Source organism: Cydia strobilella, chromosome 8, assembly GCF_947568885.1.
Source record: "Cydia strobilella chromosome 8, ilCydStro3.1, whole genome shotgun sequence".
Classification (NCBI taxonomy): domain Eukaryota; kingdom Metazoa; phylum Arthropoda; class Insecta; order Lepidoptera; family Tortricidae; genus Cydia; species Cydia strobilella.
Genome location: NC_086048.1, coordinates 12,856,736 through 12,882,756, shown reverse-complemented (window position 1 = coordinate 12,882,756; position 26,021 = coordinate 12,856,736). Strand labels below are relative to the sequence as shown.

At 36.6% G+C, this 26,021-nt stretch overlaps 2 protein-coding genes across 10 annotated transcripts in view; one reads left to right on the top strand and one right to left on the bottom strand.

Annotated features, from left to right (window-relative positions):
• The window catches only part of LOC134743724 (uncharacterized), a 70,432-nt gene that overhangs the window by 17,724 nt on the left and 26,687 nt on the right, over window positions 1-26,021 (bottom strand). For 6 of the 7 annotated variants that reach the window (XM_063677328.1, XM_063677330.1, XM_063677329.1 and 3 more), the window contains 6 exons: window positions 25,564-25,878; window positions 25,319-25,475; window positions 25,073-25,239; window positions 24,653-24,979; window positions 24,389-24,568; window positions 23,011-24,308 (listed from right to left, as the gene is read on the bottom strand). The exons of the other annotated variant lie outside the window; for it this stretch is intronic. In XM_063677328.1, coding sequence (XP_063533398.1) covers window positions 24,121-24,308; window positions 24,389-24,568; window positions 24,653-24,979; window positions 25,073-25,239; window positions 25,319-25,475; window positions 25,564-25,878 — 1,334 coding nt within the window. In that variant the 3' untranslated portion in view covers window positions 23,011-24,120. Of the gene's footprint in view, window positions 1-23,010; window positions 24,309-24,388; window positions 24,569-24,652; window positions 24,980-25,072; window positions 25,240-25,318; window positions 25,476-25,563; window positions 25,879-26,021 lie in introns of those variants that run through there. 7 annotated transcript variants of the gene reach the window in all.
• LOC134743675 (2-acylglycerol O-acyltransferase 2-like) lies at window positions 740-21,910 on the top strand. 3 transcript variants are annotated; one of them, XM_063677267.1, is made up of 6 exons: window positions 740-920; window positions 11,951-12,178; window positions 12,563-13,006; window positions 13,571-13,661; window positions 20,190-20,298; window positions 21,218-21,910. In XM_063677267.1, the coding sequence occupies exons 1-6, from the start codon at window positions 838-840 to the stop codon at window positions 21,373-21,375; spliced, it is 1,113 nt and encodes a 370-aa protein (XP_063533337.1). In that variant the 5' UTR covers window positions 740-837; the 3' UTR covers window positions 21,376-21,910. The 3 variants fall into 3 exon arrangements, with proteins under 3 accessions (XP_063533337.1, XP_063533338.1, XP_063533339.1); XM_063677268.1 differs by lacking the exon at window positions 740-920 and adding an exon at window positions 8,032-8,090; XM_063677269.1 differs by lacking the exon at window positions 740-920 and adding an exon at window positions 9,358-9,425 and having other exon boundaries at window positions 21,218-21,909.

The following is a 26,021-nucleotide window of genomic DNA, read 5'->3' as shown; positions in this document are numbered from 1 at the left end:
AGAGTATTAATAATTATCAAATTAATATTAATAATAAGCATTTCATACAGATTACAATGGCATGTTACACCATACAATTTAAATGAATATCTCAGGAGTAATCGTAAATTAAAGTTCCATTTCGACCCATGTAACTTGTATGAAATGTTAAAGACGCTAATCCGTCAGTTGTCAATTTTTACCACCTTATGCGCTGCGATCGTTTTACTTACCCCCACTATGTACTTCGCACGGTGCCAATTGCAAGTACAAAGTTTCAGAGCAATCTAGCTAGTCGTTTTAAAATGATAGCGTATAAAGTATAAACTACGTTTGTAATTTGTATCATATGGAGAACCGAGCTTTTTTGCCGGGGACTTAAGTTTTACGACAATCTGTAGCACACAATACAAAAAACCGGACAAGTGCGAGTCGGACTCGCCCACCGAGGGTTTCGTACTTTTTAGTATTATTTTAAATAGAGCCTTGAGGGTAGTTTGTATTTGTACACACGATTGGGTAGATATCATAGATCACACTGTGAATTGTCAATTAGTAATCTTTATTGCCAAGGTATAAGATCTATCAATGGCCAGTTAAAAGTATTGTTTTTAGTACCGCCACAGAATAGGTAATAGTGCTGTTTTTATCTCAGACTCAGTGCAATACCGAAAGCCGGGACCGCATAACATCTTGAAGATCACATGTAGCAATCTTGATTAAAATAAAGCTACCAAATAGAACGAGTTCTTAAGTCCTTCAATAGGTACAACATGAGTTGATAAAGTTCATTAGTATTAGTTCAGTTTGTTAGTGGAACTCGCGGTGCGCCGCCGTTCGCTTGTGTAGTGAGGTTTTATGACAAACAAGATACCTATTTCTACAACAATTTGTAGTGTCATTCACGTGGGCGCAATGGAATTAATTACAACTCCTATCAAGTGCGTAAGTTTCTATAATCGGTCGGTGTTGTTATTTTTTTGAATTTTTTGTATTAGTTACGGTCGTAGTAGATTTTGTTTTTTTTTAAAGTTAGAACTGATTGGGAACTGAGCATTTTTACTAGGTAACTTAATAGGTTCCCACCTCCGTATTTATTTGGAAAATATATATAATAGTAAAAGGTGCATCTAAAACACATTTATGTATTTATTTAGTTAATATAAATAAATAAACCAATATTATAATATTATTCCTTTATTTATTTATACTTTATGGCACAAAAGAAAAACTTAGTGTACAAAAGGCGATCTTAATGCCATAAGGTATTATGCCATTATGCCGAACCTTTACCGAGAACATATATACCTAGTTAAGCTTATTAAGTCCTGATTATTTAACCATGATCATGTCACATTCACCTCAGCAGCTCGAACAAGGATACTTTGCTACTTAAAAACAGTGAGCAAAACTGCATTTTCAAATGTCATTTCAATGAACATCAAATGGTTCAAATGTCATTTCAACATGCGGGGTCTAATACAAGTTCGAAATACTTTGATTCTATTTTCTCTGTCCCTTTCATGTCGTTAGCAAAAAGAAAGAGACAATGACGGTTTATAATCAAGGAGCGGAATTCTCATAGCAGAAATCAAATGTAAAGAGGGATTGACTACTGTGTTTTATCGACTATCGATAAATATTTGTCACTTAACACGATATCGTTTAAGTAATGAAATTAGACTTGGATTAGCAAAATATTGGATAAAACAGAACATATGTATCTAACGTTGACGCGATTTATTTTAATATGGATATGCAGAGGTCCAATGTTACAGAATAATGTACTTAATAAAAAGGTGGTGATCGGTAATATGCGAACAGATTCGATAACATCGATAACTGGAATTATCGATGAAACACAATGGTCAATCCCTCTTGAAGTTTGATTTTTGCTATGAGAATTCCGCTCCTTGTTTATATAGGTATTATAATAATGAATTTAGTTAACTAATTAACTGTAAAAATAAATGAATTGCCAGTAGAGCTTCAATACACACAGTACGATAATTATTGTCCCGGTTTATTGTCAAAATAATGCTGCAGCTATTTTGACTGAGGAAGTAGATGGCGCTGTACTTCGCCGCTGTAAGTGGACTGCCATTCATTTATACTATCACCAAAGATAGATATAACTCCGTAATAGATGGATACAGTCTAAGGAAAAAACGTGCCTCGAAAATCAAGAAAATTTGATTCTCGATCAGAGGGCGCTACTAGCTTTGGCCTACTGTCGTATAGATGGCGTTGACGGTTTCGTTTGTTATTTAACAATTTACGCATATCGGTGAAAGAACATGGGTCAAAATCATAAAATAATTAATGCAAATAAACAAAATCATTTATCCATATTTAAATACATTTTATCGTATTTTTATAAATCTTCATTTTTAGTTTTAAGGTGTGTCGATAGATGGCAGTGAATTTACTGGGGTTACAAAATTTACTATGACAGTACCGCTCTATCTTATTATATCCTCTTTGCTATCACATAATGTTCATGATCAATTGATCATGCATTCAGCGCGATTAGGTAAGTACTTCAGTTGTCAGAACTGTGGCTAACTACACTATGTTGAACTATTTTACGCGACATTGTATTCCATTGTTGAAATGCATTACAACACCAGCTATCATTTTATCTAAGTACCTATGTGTGGAACTGTAGGTAAGAACGCCTTATATCTAAGTGGGTTAATTTTGTCTTACACGTCACGTCCATAATTGGTTGTAACTCGAGACTAAACGCAAAGATTCATTCATTCTAAGCTTGTATAAGATGTGTGTAGAGATAAATAAAATTCGTGCTTCGAATTTGACGGCTAATATTAACGGTTGATGGCGCTGTTACGGCCCCGTACATTATTCGGTAACTCTGGCTATGTAGGCTGATATTAGATAATTTGTCTTCCACTAAATATAAACCTACTTATCGTCGTATGCCATAATCTCATGACCTCTGTAAGATTTTGTTACTCAGCGGGCCGTCATTTTCTTCAATCGATCTCTCCCAGGAAACTGGCTAATGCTGGAATGTTTACCTGAACCAGACTTTCTAGCAGTACTTTTTTTTAAAGAAAAAGGATGTAAAATTATTATAAATATACCTTCACCTCTAACCCGCTTCCACAAAGTGTTCCACTATCTTCGCTTTCGGCCATAGGGAAATAGTGCTGGAGAAATTACATACAGTTTCGCGATGGTGTTCTTCTAGATTGACCATAATTTCAAGAGAAAAAATCCAATGTCCATGAAACTTACCGGATTAATTGACAGATATAGAGACTTTAAATTGGCAGTTGGATATAATTTCAGTTTAATTTTTAGGGTTCTGTACCCAAAGGGTAAAAACGGGACCCTATTACTAAGACTCCGCTGTCCGTCTGTCCTTCTGTCCGTCTGTCCGTGTGTCTGTCTGTCACCAGGCTGTATCTCATGAACCGTGATAGCTAATAGACCGTTGAAATTTTCACAGATGATGTATTTCTGTTACCGCTATAACAACAAATACTAAAAAGTAAGGAACCCTCGGTGCGCGAGTCCGACTCGCACTTGGTCGGTTTTTTGTTTACTTTTTACATGTTCAAAACTTTGTCCAGATGTCACTCCGCATACGTTAGACATTAATACACCTCTTCAACAAACAATAGCTCTTTGCTAAACGTAAGCTGATGACTATTAGCGCTATCTGAATTAATTGCAATGTTTATGACTATATAAGATGAAAGAGAGGTCAGTTGCTATCGGTGACGGGTTTCCTGTTTTCTTATTCTTTTATGCGTCATTTATCGACGGTTAAACACTAGTCATTGTGATTATGAAGCTATTGCTAATGAAGTATAGAACACTGCCCATGTAACAATTTTGAATGATTCACGGTTAGGTATATCGACCGGGATATGGACCGTGATTAGGTACCTTATGTATTGTGCCCATGTGACGAAGCCCAAGGGATGAAGATTGTGTGGTTTTTCAGTTAGTAAAAAGATATAATTTCACGAATAAGATAAGATAAGAATGTCGCGGACTTTTTTGTAGATCAATGAAAGAGAGATCTTTGCACCATATTACGTTCTGTTGTTATAGGTATATTAAACGGATTGGGCAGCGTTTTCGATTAAAGCTCTTAGCCATCGTGATTTTTTTTCTGACTTCATTAGCAAATATCTTCATAATTCAACCAATTTACGCAAAACCTTAACAAATTATACGCCTTAACCTTCCTCAAGAATCACTCTATTCATATGTGAAAGCAGCATAAAAATCCGTTTAGTAGTTTTCATAGAAATTATTACGATTTACTTACTTCTCGCTTAGTAGTTTCGAAAAAATACGAGCCTATAATTGCAACCGCTGTGTGGCGTTCTGTAGTCGTGCACGGTCCCCATGAATCTAGGTCATGCTAGGTCCCAATATGAATAAATATTTTATTTTAAAACGCCATGACTGACCCATGTTCTTTCACTGATATGTGTTAAAATTGTTACCTAAATGTCAAACGGTGTCGAGAACGCCATCATCAATCCATACTAATATTATAAATGCGAAAGTCTGTCTGTCTGTCTGTTCCCTCTTCACGCTTAAACCGCTGAATCGATTTAGATGAAATTTGGCATAGAGATAGGTTGAGTCCCTGAGAAGGACAGAGGATAGTTTTTATCCCGAAAATCATCCCTTATGAAAGTAAAAAGCGGGGTGGAATTGAGATAATTAATGAAGTGTCTGCTAATTTGTGTGCATAATATGCTCAAATTGCATAATTGCTATAAGACTTTCTCCAGGCGCTATTCTTACTCTAGCTGGGGTTACTAAGTCCACGCAGACGAAGTCGCGGGCAAAAGCTAGTCTTCTATATATATAAATGTACGTGTCCTGACTGACTGACTGACTCATCAACGCAGAGGCGAAACTACAAAAGCTAGAAAGTTGATATTTGCACACCAGGTTACATTTATAATGTGTACAAGAGATAAGAAGCGATTTTGAGAAATTCAACCCCTAAGGGGGTTAAAAAGAGGATGAAAGTTTGTATGGGGTTCAAGTTTTATTTTAAGCTATGAATTCGAACCTTGGGTAAAAGTAAAAGATATATTATTAAAAAACAAGAAAACTAATTTCAGCGTTTTTGAAAATTCATCCCCTAAGGTGGTGAAAAAGGGTGAAAAAGTTTGTATGGAGATCAAAAATTTTATCAAGTGCGGGACTTGAAACTTTGTACATGGGCATATTATTAGAATACAAGAAAAGTAATTTCAGCGTTTTTCAAAATTCATCCCCTAAAAGGGTTAAAAAGGGGTTGAAAGTTTGAATCCATTACAAATGGTTTGAAACTTCTTAGAAAGGCATAATAGCCGCTAACAAAAAAAAAATTCGACGTTTTTGAAAATTCAACCCCTAAGTAGGTTAAAAAGGGGATGAAAGTTTGTCTTGGGGTTCAAATTTTATTATAAGCTAGGAACTTAAAACTTTGCAGAAAGGTATTACTTATATTAAAAAACAAGAAAACTAATTTCAGCGTTTTTAAAAATTCATCCCCCAAGGTGGTGAAAAGGGGGTTGAAAGTTTGTATGTGTGTATTTTTTTGAGTGCGAGACTTGAATTTTTGTATAAAGACATATTATTAGAATACGAGAAAAGTAATTTCAGCGTTTTTAAAAATTCATCCCCTAACAGGGTTAATAAGGGGTTGAAAGTTTGAATCCATTAAAAATGCTTTGAAACTTCTTAGAAAGGCATAATAGCATTACAAAAAAAGTGATTTCGATGTTTTTGGAAATTCAACCCCTAAGGGGGTTAAAAATGGGATGAAATTTGTTTTAAGTTTCAGTTTTTATTCTAAGCTAGGAACTTGCAATGAAACTTTACAAAAAGGTATTATATTAAAAAACAAAAAAACTAATTTCAGCGTTTTTTAAAATTTGTCCTGGGGGACCCTGGGGGGTGGTGAAAAGGGGGTTGAAAGTTTGTATGGAGATCAAACATTTTATTGAGTGTGGGACTTGAATTTTTGTATAAAGGCATATTATTAAAATAGAAGAAAAATAATTTCAGCGATTTTAAAGATTTACCTCTTAAAGGGGTTGAAATTTTGTATGGGGTTCCAATTTTATTTTAAGCTAGGAATTAGAAACTTTGTAAAAAGGTATTTCATTAAAAGAGTAGAAAACCGACTTCAGTGTTTTTGAAAATTCATCACCCAAGGTGGTGAAAACGGGGTTGAAAATTTGTATGGAGATCAAACATTTCTTTGCGTGCGGGACTTGAATCTTTTTGTATAAAGGCATATTATTATAATACAAGAAAAGAAATTTCAGCGTTTTTAAAAATTCATCCCGTAAAGTGGTTAAAAAGGGGTTGAAAATTTGTAGGGGTCCTAAATTCGAAATTTTGAAACTTCGTAGAGAAATATTTAATTAAAAGGGAAGAACTCATTTCAGCATTTTTCAAAATTCATCCCCCAAGGTGGTAAAAAAGAGGTTGAAACTTTGTATGGAGATCAAACCTTTTTTGAGTACAGGACTTCAGTCTTTGTATAAAGGCATATTATTAGAATATAAGAAAAGTAATTTAAGCGTTTTTAAATATTCATCCCCTAAAGGGGTTAAAAAGGGGTTGAAAGTTTGAATTCATTACAAATGCTTTGAAACTTCTTAGAAAGGCATTGTATAATATTACAAAAAATAGTTATTTTTGCAACAAGAGAGGAAAGTTGGTTTTTCTTGCGAGTGTTTATTTTGAGGCTCGAGAAAGCGAAAGATTCTATAATTGAATCACGAGCGAAGCGAGTGATTCTAAGGTAGAATCTTGAGCGTAGCGAGGGACTCAAAAACACGAGATGTAAAATAACTTTGCTCTCGTGTTCCACACATAATTTTTCACCTCAGTAGTGAGAACATATTAAAGGTTAAAATGTATTTCGAATTACACAGAATAAACAGAAAAAAAAAGTATTATAATATGTACGATACGATACGATACGGGACCGGACCGGATCGGACCGGACCGGGCCGGGCCGGACCGGACCGTACCGGACCGTACCGTACCGTACCGGACCGTACCGTACCGGACCGGACCGGACCGAAGCGTACCGTACCGTACCATACCATACCATAAAAAAAAATGTAAAAAGTACAAGGCCTTCACTAAATTAAAAAGCTACATTGTTTCACTCCCTGGAGTGAGGAAAGTCGCACTTTCCTCACTCCAGGGAGTGACGAGAGTAGGCTTGTTCGAGCTGCTGAGGTGAAAAGTTATTTCAACGTTCTTAATAATTCAACCCAAATTCAAAGAGGTTTAAGAAGGGGGTGTAAGTTTATATGTGATTCAAGTTTTCGTTTAAGCTAGGAACATAAAACTTGGTAAAAGGGCATTGTATTTAAAATAGACGAAAACTGATTGATAAAGTTTGCATCGGGAGCGAACATTTTTTTTAAATAGTGGACTTGAAAATCTAAGTGTTGAGAGGGGTTATATCGAGAACATTTATTTTCAGTTAGGGGCTTGAAACTTCGTAGTTTGTGAAAGACAAATTTCATGCGTTGTATAATTATTAACAAATGATTAACCGTCCCTACTGATATCTTTTGCTGCATAATGTTCTATGCTCATGTAAAATAATAATGTAAACAAACCATTTTACCATTACCATACCATTTTTTGTTTACATTATTTGCAAGTTCTATTGACGACGATTTTAGGCCAAAGGTGTGGCGCCATCTATTCGAGTATCACATTTTCTTGATATTCCGAGGTACGTTTTTTCCTTAGACTACTTATCTTATACTGCTGATACGCTACCTAATTACGATTATGGACTTTGGGTTAATTACTAGATTAGGAATTACTTTACCGAAAATAATTGATTTCATCATTACACACAAATGATTAGTATTTCCAAGGTGATAAGGCTTCAGTTTAAACAGCAATCGAAGAGATAAATGGTCCTGATAGGATATCGAAACAATATTTAAACGGCAAGTGTTATTGACTGATAAAAATATGAACATTTCGTATCCTGTTGCCTGATTTGGCTCAAGTGTGTTGTTGCATCTAAAAGTGTGTGAAAATATGGATTTTGGCGAAATTTGGGCACATATTAAAGATGGCTTCTGGTACGTATCTGACTTAGGGTCATTTACACCATCTAGGGTGACTGTATAGATTAGGTAATTACCCAAAAATTTTGTTCCCCAATAGCTTTTGTTTCATAAAAGCTATTGGGGAACAAAAAATTTTGAAAACCCGCGCGGCAAGATGTTGATACAATTCCTCGCCAGTCTGCCTGTGACCACGAACGTAACGTCACGTTCGAAACGTCAGGCCATAAATAAACGTAAGTTTGTACGCGATTAAGTCCCGTGTTAGTTTTAAAATTAATCTATACAGTCTCCAGGGTTAGCCCTAACTCACCGTTAGTAAATGTAGGTATAGTACGAATTATCTCAGCTGATTTTTTCGGATTCGGGCCCTTTATGCAGTGGTTAGTGGTTACACTGCTTACTGCTAATAGCCCCGACATAAGTAACAGGAACAAGCCCGTTTAATAAGCAAATTTACCATTCTATTTATATGGTTCAAATTCATGAAACAGCCCATTCCGAGATAACGCAGTCTCTTCTTTGGAGATAACACCAAAGAAGAGACCACCCTGATTGTTCCCTGAATGAGCTGTCACATAAATTTGAACCTTACTACTATTACGATTTCACAATAGTTACTTTTTAAACGATATGCTTGCTTTGGCACGTGCTGTAAAGTTCGAGCACGAAAAAATCATTTGAGATAATTCATACTATATGCACGGTAATTTACAGTCACGAAACTTCCTGTGCACAGTTGCCCACATGCAGACTATTAGATAGCTTGGCTATTGAACTTTATGTAGGTATGAAATGATGCGTCATTATTATTGTTGGCGCGTCAATATTATTTATTTTAGATCTTAGATGACTTAGGTTTTAGGGTTTCATTACGTAATTACATTCAGGAGGTGTGTGTTACATAAATGTGTATAATTATAATTTGTTCGATTGGATCATCTCATCAAAACTTCATTCCATCTTTCGTCAACGCGCCGCACCATATAGATTCGCGTAAATGTTTTGTATTATGTACCTACAAAGTATATTTACGGGTTCTTTACTTCACAAGACAATTATTCAAATTAACCTAACGTCATGGCGCTAAACCAACGCGATTAGACAAACTCCTAACTAAATCAAACATGTAGGTAATTTTCACCAAAAATACTAAAATAATTTCAAAATGTAACAAGAAAATGCCAAATTTAAATGCAGTTTTTAATAACTAGATTGGCATTTTGTAATTTTTATTTGAGTGCAGTCTATGCGTCCATCATAATTTATTATTATTTCCTTCTTACCACTTCCGTTGCTGGGTAAAAATAACAAAATGTCAAGAAGTCCAAAAAGCAAGACATATCCAGGGTAAGCTTAAGAACTTGTTTAATAGAAGCTCAAAGATTCTAGATTTAATAACTCCCATTCCCAATTTTACAATCCTAACACGCGGAAAACGTAGAATAATGGGTATATCGCGTATAGGTCCCGGATGCTGATGTTGTCTGTCCTTTAAGCCCCATTTATTTTGGCAGCGCTCCTGTAAATAACGCAAACAATGTAATATGGGGAGAAAGAACGTCAGAGCAGATTAAATTGTTTCATAAGAAATGTCACGAAATGTTAAAATGTATCGATCTTCCATCGAAACTCAGAACCTGTGCTGATAAATTTTGTCAGAATCCTGAGCACAAAAAAGTTCTCGATGTGCTGTATTATGACGTAATTAATGCCCTTAGGACATCAGCGATGGTAGGAAGGCGTGAAAAGGGAAATAAGCCTAAAAAACAAGTGACAGGGTGGAATAAGTTTGTCAGTGACGTCCATGGGGTGGCTAGGCAAAAGTTTCGTGAATGGACACTGGGGGGAAGACCTACTAGCGGGTGCCTTTTTAAAGAGATGTGTGAGAGTCGGAAGATATTTAAATCACGTTTAAAATGGTGTCAAGATCATCAAAACCAAATTAAACTGGACATTATTACCTCTCACCACTCTAAAAAAGACTTCCGTGGCTTCTGGAGGTCTACTGGCAAAATGAAGTATAAGGCGGGGAACCCGGCTAGTGTTGATGGTATAAGCGATCCTAAAGGCATTGCCAATCTATTTAAGGACCATTTCTTTATAAAATCTCCCTTAGATCCGTCGATGGGGGAGCTCGATGTTGAGACCTATGATGAAAACCTAGGCCCAGGTTTTTCGGCCAAAGATATTGCTAAAGTCATCAAATCAATGTCTAGGGGCAGATCCCCGGGACATGATGGGCTCAGCATTGAGTACCTCCAGAACGCGGGTCCTCACATGTCCAGGGTTTTGGCTATGTTCTTTACCTTGTGTATTAGACATTCCTATTTGCCCCTTGATATGATGCGGACAATAATTGTCGTACCCGTGGTTAAGAATAAAACTGGGGACTTGGCCGACCGTAATAACTACAGGCCGATATCATTAGCAACAATTATGGCCAAAATATTTGATGGTGTGCTTAATTCACAGCTAAATGAATGTGTTAAACTGCATGACAACCAATTTGGTTTCCGACCCCGTCTGTCTACAGAATCCGCAATACTGTGTCTGAAGCACACTATCAAATATTACACTAGGAGTAAGAACCCAGTTATTGCCTGTTTCCTGGATCTATCTAGGGCTTTTGACCTGGTTTCCTACAATATACTATAATATACCACCGGAAACGGTACGTATGTTCAGGTACTGGTATGGAAATCAGTTCGTTAGATGGGCAAATGTGCTGTCTGATGAATACAGGTTGGAGTGTGGGGTGAGACAGGGAGGTTTGAGTTCACCAACGCTCTTCAATTTGTATATTAACGAACTGATTGAGACGCTCAGCAGCATCCATGTCGGGTGTCATATAGACGGAGTGTGCGTTAACAACATAAGTTACGCGGACGACATGGTGCTTCTGAGCGCCTCAGTCTGTGGTATACGAAGGCTGCTCAATGTGTGCGAGGCTTATGCTGCCAGTCACGGTCTGAAATGTAAAAAAAAGCCAGTATGTCGTCTTTGAGTGCGACCGCAACAAATATTCAGAGTTCCCCGCAATTGCGCTAAACGACAGTACTATGGACCGGGTAACCCAATTTAAATATTTAGGCCATGTGGTTGCGGCCGACCTCAAAGACGACATGGACATCGAACGGGAGCGGAGGGCCTTATCGGTGCGTGCGAATATGATAGCTCGAAGGTTTGCGGGGTGTTCCAGGGGGGTTCGGGTTACTCTGTTTAGAGCGTTCTGTACTTCCCTGTATGCCTGCAACCTATGGGTTCAGTATTCACAGCGGGCCTATGGGGCTCTCCGTGTCCAATATAATAACGCGTTCCGGGTGATTGTGGGACTGCCTCGCTTCTGTAGCGCATCAGGAATGTTTGCGGAGGCGCGCGTTGATTGTTTTCAGGCGACCTTGCGCAGGCGCGCCGCATCCCTGGTGCGCCGGGTGCGGGACAGTTCCAACATCATCTTAAGGATGATAGCGGATAAGCCGGATTGTCCGCTAATGTTACACTGTGCGGGGCTGCGACCCACCAGTCGGTTTAGGTAGAGGTATAATTGTTATTAGGCTTAGGTATACTAACCCTCTTGAAACTGTCTTTTACTAACAGAATGTATGTGACACGGTTACACGAAATAAAATGATTTCATTTCATTTCATTTAGACGGTTCAAGAACTTGCATGCGATTTTCGTTGCATTACGGTTGGTTGATCGACTGAACTCATTGTACTCTGTAGTTACCTAGAGTTAGCAATGTCCTCCTATCGAATATTCTTGATCCGTGTAATGGGCTTTACTACCGCCTAAAAACCAAGATAACCCAAGTGACTGTCACTGCCCTGTCCATAGGCGTATAAATTACCTCTAATTCTACTTAATTCCAGGAGCCTATCAGACGCCTTAGGCGTACAATGGGCACCACGCGACCTGCCTATGACGAGGCGCCTCCAGACCCTCGGCGCCATCGGCTGGATCAGCCTGGTACTATTCGGGGAAGCCATCGCCATCTACCTGTTCTTGAAGCTGCTGTACTCGCAGTACTGGTGGGTCGGCATCATGTACGCCGTGTGGATGTTGAGAGATATTGACACGCCGGCTAGAGGGGGACGCACGTTAGTACCTATCTAGAAATTTAAGTTAATCTTAGACACCTCCCTAAGGAGTGTAAAACAATGAAGGATATGGTGGTATTAGGTACCTATAGTTCGTGACGATCCGCCTCCTGATGTTAGCGATCTCGATCTCGAATACATCTTTAAGGGTGCTCGGGGTCCGTATTTGGCTGGCAACCTATCCCAAACTGCCATGTGACTTTCTAACTTCCAAGCAGACCTACTACTAGGCCTTTTTGGGATTAGTCCGGTTTCCTCAAGATGTTTATCTTAACTGAAGAGCAATTGGTAAATTATCAAATCAAATATTACGTCGTCGTAGGTTGCACAAATTACGATTTGGGTTTGATCTGGTTTGGTGACATATGTATCTTTCTCTTTCAGGTTTGAATGGGTCAGAAACTGGGCCTGGTGGCGTTACTATCGCGACTACTTCCCTCTCAAGCTTGTTAAGACGGCGGACCTGGATCCTTCCAGAAACTACCTCCTCGCGTGTTTCCCACACGGCGTTGTCTGCACCGGCGCCTTCGGGGCTTTCGCTACAAACGCCTTGGACTTCTACAAGATATTCCCTGGAATGAGCTGCAATATGATCACTTTGGGCGGCCATTTTCTAATACCGTTCTTCAGGGATTTGATTCTTGGGCTGGGCGCTTGCACATCGTCAAGAGAAAGTTTGTTGTATCTGCTGGATAAGAAGAAGCATAAAGGCAACTGTGTGGCATTGATCGTTGGAGGGGCTGCTGAGGCGTTGGACTCCCACCCTGGAGAGTACACTGTCATCTTGAGCAGGAGGAAAGGATTTATCCGTATCGCGATGGCATCAGGGTAAGAATAATAAACTACTATGCCTATCCCAGGTAGCAAAATGACGTCAAATGACGTCAGCGACGTCGTAATGACGTAATAATGCCATAATTATGACGTCGCTGACGTCATTTTGCTACCTGGGATTTAATTTGTCTAATTGTGGACAGTAACGGAATATGTCAAGCGCGACTTCAAGTTAATGGAGTCCCGCGCGAAATCATGCTAAGCAGTCAAAGTCTCACAGGGGATATAATGATTTTTTACCACGTCGACCCAATGAGTTGTATCAGTAGGTATGCCACACTTTTGTTACTCTCCTCCGCGTTAACTGTACCGCGTATTGTGGTGCAAGTGACTTTCCTCAGTATACGATGTTCGATTCGAGTATATAAAATTTTTGTTAGTTGTCTCAATATACATCACTTTATTTCCAAAACTAATACGAATTTCAGCATGAAATTTCAGTGGATTGAATGGATTGTTAAAAAAAAATGAGTTGAGCAATTGAAGTATAACGGAAAAATTGATTACCAACTAATCGATGAATGGACCATCGATTAACATCGCTGCCTTTTATTGCAGAGCGCCCCTCGTGCCAGTATTCTCTTTCGGCGAGCCCGACGTGTTTCGGCCATTGAATAACCCTCAAGACAGCTGGCTGAGATGGTTCCAGGTAAGAGAAACGAAGGCAATGCAAAATCGTGACGTAATTTTGGTCTGTATACAAAGAATTCTGGGCATTTGCTTCACCAATATTTTTATCTCGAAACGAATTAGAACCAGATTGTTGTGACTTGGTTTTAGATTGTTGTGACTTGGTTTTAGTTTAGTTTACTTTTTAGTTAGTTTTAATGTAAATTGATATAAATTGTACTGTATAAGAAAACTGTAAATTCGTAAACTTTATTAAATAATCGGGCCACAAAAAAAAAATTAGAACCTAATCTGTGCAACATCCTTCATAGAAATTATAACACATTCTGACTTGGTATCTTTGTATTTTGTACTTTTAGACCTGTACCAATAACTTCTGAGGTTATAAGAATATTAATGTTGCTTATTTTTTATATATAGTTTCCAGACCATATACTAAACCTAAAAATAATATTTTGTGTCATCCTAGGTATTTGCTTAGGTAGAAATTTAGGTATTTCTTTTTTCAATCAGCATTCTGTAAAAAAAATATTAGAGACGAAATTCTTTGTTTCCCTGTAAAGGCAAAGTGGCTTCCGACGTACACACGCATTTTGTGTCATTTTCATCCACGGCTATAATGGCATTTAATAAATACCTAATATTGATCCTAAAACGCCTAAAAAAATATTAGAGTCGGTAAGTGAAGTGTTGTACTTTACAGAACATTGTTATATGTTATTCAAACAAATCTGTGTCAAATTCATCCACCGCTTTTATTAAAAAAAAATTTTTTTCTAATTAACACCCTGTATCTGCCACAAAAAAAAATTCATATTATTAAGTTTACGTCTACAATATTATAATACCACATTGAGACATCATTCATAATTTGGGTCATTTTGATCCACGGTTTTTTTACTATCTGGCAAAATAAAACTCAATTGAGCAAGAAGGGCGTGCGCGGGGGCGCGGGAAAGGGTACCTACGCGGGTGGGGTGCTTATTATACTTGCCGCAATATCAGCTGGCGACTGAGATCTTAATACTATCTATCTCCTTTACCCTTGTTAAGACCAACCAAGAGATGGCATTATGAGCTGTCTCGCCACTTAGTTTTGCGATACAGTGTATTTATTTCATTCGGAGGCATAATTACATTGTCTTATCAATCTTACCGTAGTAGGTATATAAATATAATTAAAAATAAACTGTAGGCTGCACTCCTCATACTGACCAACATTTGTGACGTTCCTAATCAAAAGGTACCACTTTCTCTGACAGGTTATTTGTATAAAGATATAATCAAATTTCGTCTTTATGGTAAACGACAAAGTGGTACCTTTTGATTGAGAATGTCACATCAGCGACTTAAAAATTACTTTTGTTTCAATTTTTAGTAGACTTTTTAAGTTTATTTTAAGACGCAATTTATTGTGGTTTTTGTTATGTTTAAGCGTGGCAAGCAACATTAATTACATTGATGATGATGTTCATTAAATACAATATTTTTTCATACTATACTGAACTGTCACCCTATACATGAGAATGAACAGCGCCCTCTTGACAATGATCATATATTACTGGTCAGGCTTTAATATGTGTCATAATTTAGTAAAGTCCCCTTTGTGGATTCTAAGTTTCCGAGTTACAGCAGTTTAGTGAAAGCGTTTTTTTTTAAATATAAATTAAGGGTTGAATAAAGAGGAAAGAAAATTTGATTATTTTTGCGCTACGACGCACGGTTTAGGAGATACAGCCCTATAAAGTTTTTTTTATTTTTTTTTCCTTTTTCCTTTTTTACATTGTGTTTTTTGTATATTACTTTGGGGTTTCATAAAGGGGAACGAAAATTTAATTATTTTTGCGCTACGACGCACGGTTTAGGAGATACAGCCCTATATAGATTTTTTTCTTTTTCTTTTTTACGTTTTTAAATCTTAATTAAGGGCTTCTTAAGGGGAACGAAAATTTGATTATTTTTCGCTACCATGCACGGTTTAGGAGATACATCCCTAAAGTTTTTATTGTTGTTTTTTTTCTTTTTTTTTGTCATTGCGTTTTTTGTTATTACTTTGGGGTTTCATAAAAGGGAACGAAAATTTTATTATTTTTGCGCTACGACGCACGGTTTAGGAGATACAGCCCTAAAATGATTTTTTTCTCTTTTTCTTTTTTGCGTTTTTAAATCTTAATTAGGGGCTTCTTAAAGGGGAACGGATATTGATTATTTTTGCGCTACGATGCACGGTTTAGGAGATACAGCCCTATAAAGTTTTTTGTTATTATTTTTTTCTTTCTTTTTCTTGTGTTTTTGTATATTATTTTGGGGCTTCATAAAGGGGAACGAAAATTTTATTATTTTTGCGCTACGACGCATGGTTTAGGACAGGGGTCGGCAACCTTTTAGCAGCCAAGGGCCACATAGCAGTTAACGAAATTGACGCGGGCCGCACTTTGCTAATATCTATGACTTTATCAGGTATTGTCGTTTGTCAAAATTACATACAAAATAGCCAGGGAGGCTCGCGGGCCGCAAGTGAGAGGTTCGCGGGCCACATGCGGCCCGCGGGCCGCCTGTTGCCGACCCCTGGTTTAGGAGATACAGCCCTATAAAGTTTTTTTTTTAATTTTGCGTTTTTTTAAATATAAATTATGGGTTGCATAAAGGGGAACGAAAATTTTATTGTTTTTGCGGTACCACGCACGGTTTAGGAGATACAGCTCTATAAAGTTTTTTTTCCTGGTTTTTTTTTGTTTTTTTTTTTAAGTATTAATTACGGGTTTCTTAAAGGGGTTTTTTAAATTATTTTTGCGCTACGACGCATGGTTTAAGAGATACAGCCCTATAATTATATATTTTTTTTAAATTTTGCGTTTTTTTTTTTAAATATAAATTATGGGTTGCATAAAGGGGAACGAAAATTTTATTATTTTTGCGCTACGACGCATGGTTTAGGAGATACAGCCCTATAAAGATTTTTTATTGTTTTTTTCTTTTTTACATTGTGTTTTTTGTATATTACTTTGGGGTTTCATAAAGGAGAACGAAAATTTTATTATTTTTGCGCTATGACGCATGGTTTAGGAGATACAGCCCTATAAAGATTTTTTTTTTAAATTTTGCGTTTTTTTTAATATAAATTATGGGTTGCATAAAGGGGAACGTAAATTTTATTGTTTTTGCGGTACCACGCACGGTTTAGGAGATACAGCTCTATAAAGTTTTTTTTCCTGTTTTTTTTTTTAAGTATTAATTACGGGTTTCTTAAAGGGGTTTTTTAAATTATTTTTGCGCTACGACGCATGGTGTAAGAGATACAGCCCTATAATGTTTTTTTTTTTAATTTTGCGTTTTTTTTAAATATAAATTATGGGTTGCATAAAGGGGAACGAAAATTTTATTGTTTTTGCGCCACCACGCACGGTTTAGGAGATATTATATAATATCTATAATAGCTCTATAAAGTTTTTTTTCCTGGTTTTTTTTTAAGTTTTAATTAAGGGTTTCTTAAAGGGGAACGAAAATTTGATTATTTTTGTGCTACGATGCACGGTTTAGGAGATGCAGCCCTATAAAGATTTTTTTTGTTGTTTTTTTTTTCATTGTGTTTTTTGTATATTAGTTTGGGGTTCCACAAAGGGGAACGAAAATTTGATTATTTTTGCGCTACGACGGTTTAGGAGATACAGCCCTATAAAGTTTTTTTTGTTTTTTTTTTTCATTGTGTTTTTTGTATATTACTTTGGGGTTCCGTAAAGGGGGACGAAAATTTTATTATTTTTGCGCTACGACGCACGGTTTAGGAGATACAGCCCTAAAATGATTTTTTTCCTCTTTTTCTTTTTTGTGTTTTTCAATCTTAATTAGGGGTTTCTTAAAGGGGTTTTTTAATTATTTTTGCGCTACGATGCACGGTGTAGGAGATACAGCCCTATAAAGTTTTTTTTGTTATTTTTTTTCTTTTTTTTCATTGTGTTTTTAGTATATTACTTTGGGGCTTCATAAAGGGGAACGAAATTTTTATTATTTTTGCGCTACGACGCATGGTTTAAGAGATACAGCCCTATAATGTTTTTTTTTTTTTAAATTGCGTTTTTTTTTTTAAATATAAATTATGGGTTGCATAAAGAGGAACGAAACTTTTATTATTTTTGCGCCACAACGCACGGTTTAGGAGATATTATATCTATATATATAGCTATAATAGCTCTATAAAGTTTTTTCCTGGTTTTTTTTTAAGTTTTAATTAAGGGTTTCTTAAGGGGAACGAAAATTTGATTATTTTTGTGCTACGATGCACGGTTTAGGAGATGCAGCCCTATAAAGATTTTTTTGTTGTTTTTTTTTTTCATTGTGTTTTTTGTATATTACTTTGGGGTTCCGTATAGGGGAGCGAAAATTTTGTTATTTTTGTGCTACCACGCACGGTTTAGGAGATATAGCTCTATAAAGATTTTTTCCTGTTTTTTTTTTGTTTTTTTTTAAGTATTAATTAAGGGTTTCTTAAAGGGGAACGAAAAATTGATTATTTTTGCGCTACGATGCACGATTTAGGAGATGCAGCCCTATAAAGATTTTTTTTTGTCTTTTTTTTTTCATTGTGTTTTTTGTATATTAGTTTGGGGTTCCATAAAGGGGAACTAAAATTTGATTATTTTTGCGCTACGACGGTTTAGGAGATACAGCCCTATACAGTTTTTTTTTGTTTTTTTTTATTGCGTTTTTTTTTTAAATATAAATTAATGGTTACATAAACGGGACCGAAACGTTTATTTTTGCGCTACGACGCACGGTTTAGGAGATACAGCCCTATAAAGATTTTTTCCTCTTTTTTTTCTTTTTTGCGTTTTTAAATCTTAATTAGGGGCTTCTTAAAGGGTAGCGAAAATTTGATTATTTTTGCGCTACGATACACGATATAGGAGATACAGCTAATACAGCCCTATAAAGATTTTGTTTCTTTTTTTTCATTGTATTTTTCATGTATTACTTTTGGGTTACATAAAGTGGAACGAAAATTTTATTATTTTTGCGCTACGACGCATGGTTTCGGAGATACAGTCCTATATATTTTTTTACAATGCATGTGCTCGAAAAGTGCGTTTCCTACGGAGCCATATCGTGCGGAAAGTACTGCTTTTCCGCACTAGTGCTTTTTGTTTTCAATTTTTTTTTACAGAACATATGGTGCTACTTTCTCGCACTAGTGCGGAAAAGAGCACTTACCGTGCATATGTCGAAAGTTTAAAGGGCCATATGTACTGTAAAACGTACGATACACGTGCGAATAGGTAATTCGCAACTCGTGTCGATTTAAAACACTCCTTTTAATAATTAAACTTATTTGCCATGATATGTTTTTTTATTTACTCGCACAATGCATAGTAAAACATTGTATGATACACGTGCGTAAAGATGATTTCCGCACTTGTTGCATAAATAGCAATTTTTTTATCAAAGAATGAAAGAAAGTCACGGTATTAATAACCAAATTTTACTTTAGTGGTACCTTTTCCCTATCACTGTCACAAATGTATGTGACGTTCACGTAAACGCGATATTTTTAAGATTTCCCTGCGCAATGTTGCCAGCTCGCTCGCAAATTAAACATGTACTTACAGTTCTTTTGCATAATGGTGACATTGTACAATATCTATGAGTTTTAAATAGGTAAAAGATAATTCGACGCATTCTTTGCTTGCTTGTTGCTTGTTGTTGTGTTGTTTGCGTAACTTCTTTGAATAAGTTGCGTTAATTTGGCGCACAGGCGAAGTAAACATGCGTTGCGTACGGCAAGGTCACGCCGCGGCCCCACCCTGCACGGCCTCCGTTGCCCATTCAGACCGCCCGCTAGCTTCGTTTGAACGCAAATAATATTTTTGTAATATTTGTTTATGCAGTGGATGCAAGTGACACAAATTTATACATCTTATTTATCCCGCATTTCAAATTAATAAGATGTAAACTCTAATATCTTTAATATTCTTTTGTAACGGTGACAGCCTGTTACAACAAAATCATCAAATATCTCATGAAGCTATGCCTTAATAAGACACAAAATCATTTAATGGACCTATTTAAACGATTAAATTCGACCTAAGTAATTTTTTTAACTCTAATTTTTTTTTGTGTCATTTAGAATATTATGACATAGTATCAGATTGCAGTGGACGTAATTGACACAAACTATGTTTTCACACTAAAAACACTATCCTAAATGCAACACAGTTACATGTTTTCTCTCGAATATTTTTTTTTCCAAAATAATTCAAAATAAAAAATAATTACCACAAAATAACAAATTACTAGAAAAGCAAATTATATATATGACACAAAACAAAATGTAAGATTTACATCTTAACAAAGTATTCATAAGCGAAAACAGAATTGACTTTAATATTTTTATAACCTAGGGGTCAAAATATAGCCAGCGGTACAGGTCTATTTGTAGTAAGAATCTGTTAAATAGCGAGTAGGGTGAGTGCGTTTTTGTACTGTAAAATCAATTTGGGGTACCATTGGCAGTCAACAATTGTAAATTAAAACCTTTAAACCCTATTTACAGGAAGCGGTGCGGCGTTGGACTGGCATTTCGCCCATGTTCCCGGTGGGCCGCGGCGTGTTCCAATACAACTTCGGCGTGGTGCCGCTCCGTGCACCCGTCACTACTGTCGGTAAGTCAAACCCTCGGTATAGTTTTAGGCCATGTATTAGCAGCAAAGCCTTAGCTTGTAGACTATCTCGTAGCAATAAGGTTCACGCAAGGTCAATTATTGTGTCAACAATGGAAAGGGTTCCTCGTGGCGTGGGATTATCCAGTAGGTAGGTGTACATCTTCGACTTGCTTTGAGGTCTGTCTCGGGCTCGCTTACTTACCCTATTTATAGTGGGAGATACGTTATATATGGTTGACCTTCACCGATACGTCTGACGGATAAAACTTATATTTTATGAAAGAAAATATGTTCCTGAACATAAATAAATAGGGTTGCCTAAAGAAATATGGTCAGGTCGTTATTAATTAATTAAAAAAAATGTTTTACTTCAAATTTCACCTACTTGTCTGACGAACGAAATAAGTTCCAAAGGAAAGCATACAACTTGTACAACATAAATCAATTAGGTTGCCTATCTTTTTCTTGTCACTATTATGTGGTTGCCGTGTTTAAAGTTTAAACAGGTGAGTTTATATCGATATAATTGCACTAATCTGTCTGACGCTTGAATTATATATCAAAATGATATATTACATATTTCTTTAGGCAACCCTATTTATTTATGTTCAGGAACATATTTTCTTTCATAAAATATAAGTTTCATCCGTCAGACGTATCGGTGAAGGTCGACCATATAATAACAAATCTTAGGCTATTGTGTTTCACTGGTTTCCCGGTATGCCACACTAAATCGGTAGGTAGTGGGACCGCTTCATGAAGAGTTGTCTTAAATACAAAAAAAAGTCTTCAACATTTTGGGGTATTACTCGAAAATTTATAAATGCTGGATACCTAACTCGTGGGATCTGCTAAGTAACAATTCGGGGTCTTTATTTACTGTTCGACTTAGCCCACAACTTGGATTATTTTCTTCCAGTCGGCACCCCCATGGAGGTCCAAAAGAACCTGGAACCCACCGACGCTGAAGTGGACGCAGTTCACGCGGAGTTCACACAGAGACTAGTGGATCTCTTCGAAGCGGAGAAACACAAGTACTTGAAGAACTCGGAGAATACGCATCTGGTCATTACGTAACGAGAATATTAAATTTTACAATCCATCCTTGAGAAGCAGGGCAGGTTATAGGTATTAGGTACCTTCGTGATAGGTATGGTTTTTAAATTTATTTCTACTAAAATATAAGACTCGCCAATATTCGGAAATTATCATATTTTCAAGGTAAAACCAAATTGAAATTGGGTCTATCAACTTTTTATTTCGTTAGCTAAACCCGATAAGAGATAATTGACCCAATTATGTACATTTCCTCTAAAACACGTCCTGTGGATTCTGGGATCGCGAGTAGTTACAACAATCAAATTACATAGTGTATAAGGTATAGCTCAACGGTATTAGATACTTTATTCCATATGAATAGACTGATAATTTAAATTAATAGTAAGTTAATATTGTCTTCGGTTACCGCGATAGTTACTCATGAAATAAAACTATGAAAACGGATTATATCGCGTATATTGAATTTATAATACATCCCGACGTTTCGAACCCTTTACAGCGTTCGTGGTCAACGGGTGACTGAGGAAAAATTACAAAGTGCAAAAGTACCCACATACTAAAATAATTAAATTAAATAATTTTTAGTATGTGGGTACCACGAACGCTGTAAAGGGTTCGAAACGTCGGGATGTATTATAAATTCAATATACGCGATATAATCCGTTTTCATAGTTTTATTTCATTAATAGTAAGTTCTTAAAAATGGATTAAATATAACAATAGAATAAACATTTATTATACACAACACATAGTTCATGATCAGCAACGCAGGCTTCGTCAAGTGCTTACAACAATAAATCAGCTACAGGCTTCGTCAAACTTAAACACTAAATTAAACTAGGCCAAGTCCCCACTTCGGACCGTAGCCGGTTCAAAAGTCCCCATGACACTGGCAGCGTTGCCCCGCTGAATTGCCAAGGAGATCTGTTGGACCAGATACGATCCGGAGCGAGGATCGCCACCCCTTTCTCTTAGTCGCCGACCCAATTGCCACACAAACTCCTTAGCCTCCGCACCCCAAGATCCTGCAGTCTCCACCGCCACCGGTATGAACTCATACGTCGGTTCCAAGGCAGAGTACTTTATATGCTTCTGTTTGGCCGCATACTCCGCAGCCGAACCAGCAGTACAGAGAATAGAATAGAATTGCAATAGAATTGTCTGAAATATTTTTCGCCCGAATATTTCAATTATTGAAATTATCCAGATTTTGGATAATTATTTCAAATATTGATAATATTTTTTGGGCAAATCTGTATTAAAGTAGCTATGACATGATGCAGTATAAAATATAATTATGTTACAACTGTTACAAGTGAAACGTAAAGTACAAACTACAAATATATCGTATGTTGTTACAAAATGTATTGTTTCATTAACCTCGCATGGCTCCCACCTGTTCTACCCGATAGTCGATACTCAGCACAAAACAATGATGAATATCATATCTGCACAATACTTACCCGTTTATTTGGGTACAGTCGCCATCAGATGTATCGGAGCGGCTAAGGTGTTCACAATATCTGAACACGCACTCTAACGCCTTTGACAATAGATGCGTGTTACAAATATCTGATTTATGAGCGCAATGACCGCTCCGACATATCTGATGGCGACTGTACATAAAGCAATAGCAAAAATGAAACCAAAGTCCAAGTTTTACTATTTTTATTTAAATTATGTACATTTTATATACAATTTTATCATCTAACGCGCGCGCCTTTTCCCGCGCAGACTCTTTTGAGCATATAACATATCGTAACTGCTTATGCTTCCCTTATCGTTCCTTTATGACGGTATCATTATAATTATACATATAATAGCGGGAATGATACAGAGAATATCGGGCATGCTACTACTATACTTTAAAACTTAATTATACTATGCTGAATGCTGATTACGATTATAGCTGGATCATCGATATAAAAAAAGTTACCTACCAAGTTCACGAAGCAAAGAAACAAATACGAAGGAAATATTACACAAAATCAAAATTGTCGTGATGTAAATTATAGATTGAAATGTGGTATTACTTAGACTACTTAGAGTAACCATACCATAACTTGCTTTAAGTATTGTAGTATCATGCTGATGGCAAGATCCCGCCTATTTGGCAGTCACTGGAACGGAGCTCGAAAGCAATGTCACGAAAAATAAAAATTTAAAATAAAATAGCCGCCAAAGTAACAAATAAAGTTGACGACATTTAAATTAGTGACATTGCCAAAAAACTCAAAATCACTCAAACGCAAACTTATCAAAGACTCAACGAAAATAAAAAGGTTGTAGATATCAATACCAGGATCAATACAATTGACCGAAACAGAAACATTGGAAAATGGTTCATCGCACACTAAGATCCATACAGGTAATACTACCGAGAAGATTACGAACAGTCTTAAGGAAGATAACAGCAACATTTTCAAAATGCTAGAATAAAAAAACTTACACGAATGTTCTCATTATTAGTAAAGTGATGAAAAATATTTCCAACCCAAAGTAGTCTTAAAAAACTTAGCCTATTGTCAATCCAGGATTGCTTTGTCAAAGCGAGTTCTATTACTTCGTAATATCTTCTAAAATGTCTATCAAAGAAAATGTTTGATCCCAAGAACTTATAAATTGTCTAATCTTATTTGATCCATTGTCAACAGACACTTGATGGAAGATTGTTGAATGTCAATGGATCATATGTCAAAGTCATGGTAAGAAATCCAAGCCTGAAGGCGGATGTCACAATCAAAATAGAAATGTAGTGTTGTCTCACGCCTGCTTCGGATGCGGTGCCGGCGCAGGCGGTGCGGGCTTGAAGCACTGCAGCAGGAACGCAGTGTACATCACGAACGCTATTGACAGCGCTATCAGAGCGTACATGAATATGTTTAGCTCTGGCTGTCTAAATCGATTCTTTCGAAGCCAGTCCAGTACTTCCTCTTCGTTCATTGTGTCGCCTTTAAAGATGTAAATATTTTGTAAATGTTGATCACTCGTATAAAGCACACATAAAAATGCAATCTTATAAAAATCTTACCTCTGTATATGCTTGGGAATCTCTTTCTAAAGTACACGATAGCTGGTAATTTAGTGACTCCCCATTTTCTTGCGTATCGCGGGTCTTCCATTTTTACAAAAGTTATATCCAAGTTATCCGTTTCGCTATCAATATTCTCCAATTTGTCCAATACGGCTCGACTTTCTTGTGATTTTTCGTCTGCAACCAAACGCAATAATATCTCTGTTAATATTTATTTATGGTGATTATAAAAATCATTTGAATCATGAATATAATACTTACAGAAATAAACAGCTAAAAATTCGTTTTCCTCCAGCAACTTATCCAACATTTTGCGGTTGACCTCCTCAATTTCATTTTTAATTTCGAAAACGTCTTGAGAAGTTAGCCAACTAAGAACCTTATCAACTTGATGGATGTCGCCATCATAGAGCATGGGTACTTGTTTGCGGAAATACACTAGAGAAGGTATATTAATAACGTTGTACTTCGCGGCCGCTTCTGGACTGGCTATTTTCACAAAATCAATACCAAATTGATCTACTTCACCATCTATTTGTTCTAGTGATTCGAGCAGATCTTCACATTCTGGACAGTCTTCATCATCATCTGTGATTTAAAAAAGACAATTACATTAACCTTTTTGACGTTTACATATATTTTTTTCAATTATTTAAGAACTAAGCAAATTAAATTACTTACAGAAGAAGACGACGAGTAAATGTGATTCGACTAGGAGCCTCTCTAGCATTCTCTCGTTTACGGATTCAATTTCATCTGCAAGCTCCCGATTTTCATCGTCAATAAGCCACTCAAGAATTGATTCTTCATTCTGCAGATCACCTTCAAAAAGCAGTGGATTGCCGTTCCTAAAATTAGGTTTGTTGATTTAGTTTGTGATATTTTAGATTTACACGATCATAGATCTCTATATTTTTGTTTAAATACCTGAAGTAAACCATCGCCGGGAAGGTCTTGATAGAATATCGTTTGGCTAATTGTGGATCTTGTATTTTGACCATATGAATACCGTAAACGTCGCATTCGTCGTCTACCTCCTCTAGTCCTTCAAGAATAGCGTCGCAAATATGACAGTTCAATTTGTCTGTAACAGAAATTTGTGAAAGATAAGCATGTCGTTGGCATTTAGGTATCTCTAAATCGCGACATTTGAAAACAAATAAGTTACTTACAAAAGTAAACTGCCAAGTACTGTGTTTCTTCAACCATATTTTCTAGCATCACTCTCGTTATCAATTCAATGCGGTCTTCAGTTTTCTGTGTAATCAACCATTGCAACACTTCTTCCTCCTCCGCCAGAGAACCTTCGTACACATTCGGAACATTGTTCTCAAAATACACCAATACTGGGAAGTCAGTAACTCCATACGATTCCGCTATCGAGTAATCTTGTGTCTTCACGAACTTTATTTTATGTCGGTCACAATCGTCATCTATGTTCTCCAGTTCTTCCAAAATGCCAGCGCATTGCTCGCAGTCGAGCGAATCTGAAACAGGCATATCTATTACCAATTAAATTGTTACGCCAGGTTGTCAGTCGTTAGCAATTGAATGGGGATATGTGCTGGATCTCTGAGCTTGCACATTATTGATTAAAACTACGATAGGATATGACTAGCTAGTACAAAGA